Source organism: Sphaeroforma arctica, assembly GCF_001186125.1.
Source record: "Sphaeroforma arctica JP610 unplaced genomic scaffold supercont1.5215, whole genome shotgun sequence".
Classification (NCBI taxonomy): Eukaryota; class Ichthyosporea; order Ichthyophonida; genus Sphaeroforma; species Sphaeroforma arctica.
In genome coordinates this window covers 1-1,857 of record NW_014035343.1, presented here as the reverse complement: position 1 = coordinate 1,857, position 1,857 = coordinate 1, and the positions used below count along the sequence as shown (strand labels likewise).

At 37.5% G+C, this 1,857-nt stretch overlaps 1 protein-coding gene across 1 annotated transcript; it reads left to right on the top strand.

Annotated features, from left to right (window-relative positions):
• Positions 1-302: 302 nt before the first annotated feature.
• On the top strand, positions 303-459 carry SARC_14864 (hypothetical protein; the record flags this gene model as incomplete). Its single annotated transcript, XM_014291005.1, has 1 exon — positions 303-459. A coding segment is annotated over one exon (157 nt), but the record flags the coding sequence as incomplete, so codon positions are not given.
• Positions 460-1,857: the final 1,398 nt, after the last annotated feature.

Below are 1,857 nucleotides of genomic sequence, written 5' to 3'. Positions count from 1 at the left end.
TATCTCGGACGCATCTGATTATCTCTCGCGACAATCTATTTATGGATCAACAAAAGAAGTGTTTGTACCTTCACTGAACTCTAGAACAAGAAGACGAGAAAATACACCTCGAAAAACCAAATTTATGAATAACTTTCGTCCATAAAAAAAACTATTACTTTACAATAACTTTAAAAAACCCATATTAATAAGTTAAAAAAGACAATGTATTAACATCCTTCGTCAACCAAAAAAAACCACGTTTATACCTTTTCTTCAGATACTTCACCTGGCACAAGCAGAACTTCCAAGAGCCTGCGACCATGCAGCAAGGCCTGGCCGACAAGCACAGACACATGGTTGTCATAGTAGACCCCCACATCAAGCGAGATAACAACTACGCCGTGCACAAGGGAGCGCAGAACAAGTACTACGTCAAGAAACAAAACGGGGCGGACTACGACGGCTGGTGCTGGCCGGGTACGTAGGGTGTTTTTCAGCGTTTGGGTGGGGAGTGTATATGTGTGTGTATCTTTGTGTAGTATTGTTGTGATCTATACACTGGTACGTAGGGCGTTTGTCAGCGTTTGGGTGTGGAGTGTATAGGTGTGTGTATATTCGTGTAGTATTGTTGTGATTTTTACCCGTGTGTATATTTGTGTAGGTATATGTTTGTAGGGATTTTGTCAGCGTATGGTGTGGAGCATATATGTGTGTATATCTTTGTGTGGTATTGTTGTGATCTATACTCGTGTGTATGTTTGTGTAGGTATATGTCCATAAGGCTAGAAGTGATAGGACTTGTGTATGAGGTGTGTGGAATTCGCACTCGGTATAAAATCGGATTGCTGCCGATGCTGGCTTTCTACTTGGTCATCTTGGGTATTGATGTATAGATAACCTTCTATATATATATATATATATATGTATGTATGTATGTATGTATGTATGTATATATAAATATATATATATATATTTATATAAATATGTATATATATATATGCGTGTGTGTGTATGTACATGTACATGTAAATGTAAATAGATATATATATATGTGTGTGTATGTGTAAGTGTATATTTCTATTTCTATTTTTTATCTATTTCTATTTCTATTTCTATTCAAATATGAATATACGCATGTTTGTAGATGTATGCATTTATATATGAAACTTCAAGAAATATTGTTATTTATATACATGTATACATTTGTACAGATATATGTTTACAGAGATATAAATATTACCAATTGTGTACAAGTACTTAGACCGGTGCGAACTACGACGGCAATTGACCTCTTCTACAAAGTGTACATTCCTAATTTTCTGAATCTTTCACAGTTTGTACAATCCTATCTTTTCTTCAGTTTCAGGATCATTCCTGATTTGGCAAGTCTTCACGACAATTTCGTTCCCCATCTGACATTTTAACACTACTGCATTCCTAAATAGTTCATCGTCCACAAAGTGCACATCCCTAATTTTGCATATTGCCGCCACATGTATATCCTAATCTGACACTTTTCCGCACTATGTACCTTCCTGATTTGCCAATCTTGGCACTATGTTCGTTCCTAATTTGCCAATCTTGTAGGATCGTCGTCGTGGCTGGATTTCACCCGTGAGGATGTGAGAGACTACTGGGCGGGTCTATTCGCGTTAGATCAGTACCAAGGGTCTACCAACAACCTACACATCTGGAACGATATGAACGAACCCTCAGTCTTCAACGGGCCAGAGATTACGATGCATAAGGTGTGTCTTGCACACATATGCATTGCATGTCCAGGCCATCTCACCAGCCATGTCATCACCATCGCATATATATATATATATACTACATATAGCGATTTGTACATATATCTAAATCACACACACGCAT